General features: G+C 59.0%; 1 protein-coding gene across 1 annotated transcript in view; it reads right to left on the minus strand.

Annotated features, from left to right (window-relative positions):
* PSEN2 (presenilin 2) overlaps positions 1-1,498 on the minus strand; it is a gene marked incomplete at its 3' end in the record, with an annotated part of 23,983 nt that overhangs the window by 4,056 nt on the left and 18,429 nt on the right. Inside the window, exon 9 of the mRNA XM_023531029.1 lies at positions 599-700. Within this exon, the coding sequence (XP_023386797.1) occupies positions 599-700 (102 nt within the window). The remainder of the gene's footprint in view (positions 1-598; positions 701-1,498) is intronic.

The raw sequence follows: 1,498 nt of genomic DNA on the forward strand, positions 1-1,498 counted from the left end.
ATGGGACATAGACTAGAATTCCATTTTGATCTCGGAGGCTCCTCAGACCGCTGCCTGCCTCCAGCCCCCTCTGAACTTCTCGGCATCTTGCCTTCGCTTCCTCTAACTCGCCATGTGCCCTCTGCCTCATGGGCTCTGCTCCTACTGTCCCCTCCGCTGGAGGGGTGCACCCTTCCCCCACCTGTGTTACTGCTGTGGCTCAACCTCTGGAGCTCAGCTCAGAAGTTGCTTCCTCGGGTAACTCTCTGACCTCCTAAGACCAGGCCAAGAGCTCATCAGCTTTCCCCATGTCACGTCCTCCTCCACAGTGCTCCCTGGCTCACAGGGTGTGCACAAGCAGGGTCCACATCTGCCGGATGTGGGTCCACCAGAGCCAGGCACCCCCCAGCTGGTGCTCGATGATGCTGTTAAACACATGGTTTAGCCTGGATGCGCAGGTCCCCATGGCCTGCCGACGGCCCCTCCCTTTGCAGGCTTCCCTGACTTGCGCATCGCCATCTCTGATGCGGAAGGGCCTTTTCCCTCATGCCTCCCCCCACCTGGACCCTCCACTCCCACCCCCGGGCCCACGCGGACCATCGGGACACGGGCACCTTACTTTCCTCCTCTTCCTCCAGCTCCTCCCCTGGGTAGCCGGGCAGCGGGGGTTCGAAGACTTCAGGGTACGAGGGCTCCCCAAAACTGTCATAGGAGTCTTCTTCTGGGCATTCGGCAGCAGGAGACAACCATCATCACCATGCGGGGAGCAGAGGCAAAGGGAGAGAGAAGAAAGTCCAGTCAGACCGTTCTCTGAGTGACGGGGCATGAAGCGTGAGCTCAGGGCTTCCGGGCCCTCACCCGCCGGCCCTGACACAGAGAGACAGATTCTCCACTGCATATAACAAGGGAAGGGAAGGAAAGGAAGAGAAATGGGGTTGAGGCAAAGACCAAAGTCCCACCCTCATGCAGTCCCCAAGATGCCAGGAGGGTCAGTGTTCACTTCTGCTCCTCCGGGCCTCGTGACCCCCTGAGAGGTGAGGCCGGGCCGGGCGGAGCTGGGCGCAGGTGCACCCAGCGACGAGACGCTCTCAGCTCCGATACTCACCCATCTCCGGGTTGTAGGGGAGCTGAAGGGCTCCCTGAGACGAGGGGTCCAGCTTGGCCATGCCCACCGTCCACACCATGGCGGCTAGGAAAGGAGGAAACGGTCAAGCCTCAGGCAGGGCGGTGACCACCCTGGGCCTGAGAGGCAGCTGGGCAGAGTCTGCGTCCCAGAAGCCTCAGCCCTGTAGTATCTGCTCGTGCCTCGTGGTCAGGACGCCGCTGGAGGAAGCGTCCCGACTCACCGACCGGGTGTGGGCAGATGATTCTTCCTGTCCTTTTCCGCCTCATCACAAAAATGGCAGCGACAATAATGGGAGTGAAGTGTGGTGAACTAATTGTGTTTCATTGTGATAAAAAACAGGTAACATAAAATGTACTATCTCAACCATTTTTAAGTGTACAGTTTAGTAGTGTT

Source organism: Pteropus vampyrus, unplaced genomic scaffold (assembly GCF_000151845.1).
Source record: "Pteropus vampyrus isolate Shadow unplaced genomic scaffold, Pvam_2.0 Scaffold60, whole genome shotgun sequence".
NCBI lineage: Eukaryota > Metazoa > Chordata > Mammalia > Chiroptera > Pteropodidae > Pteropus > Pteropus vampyrus.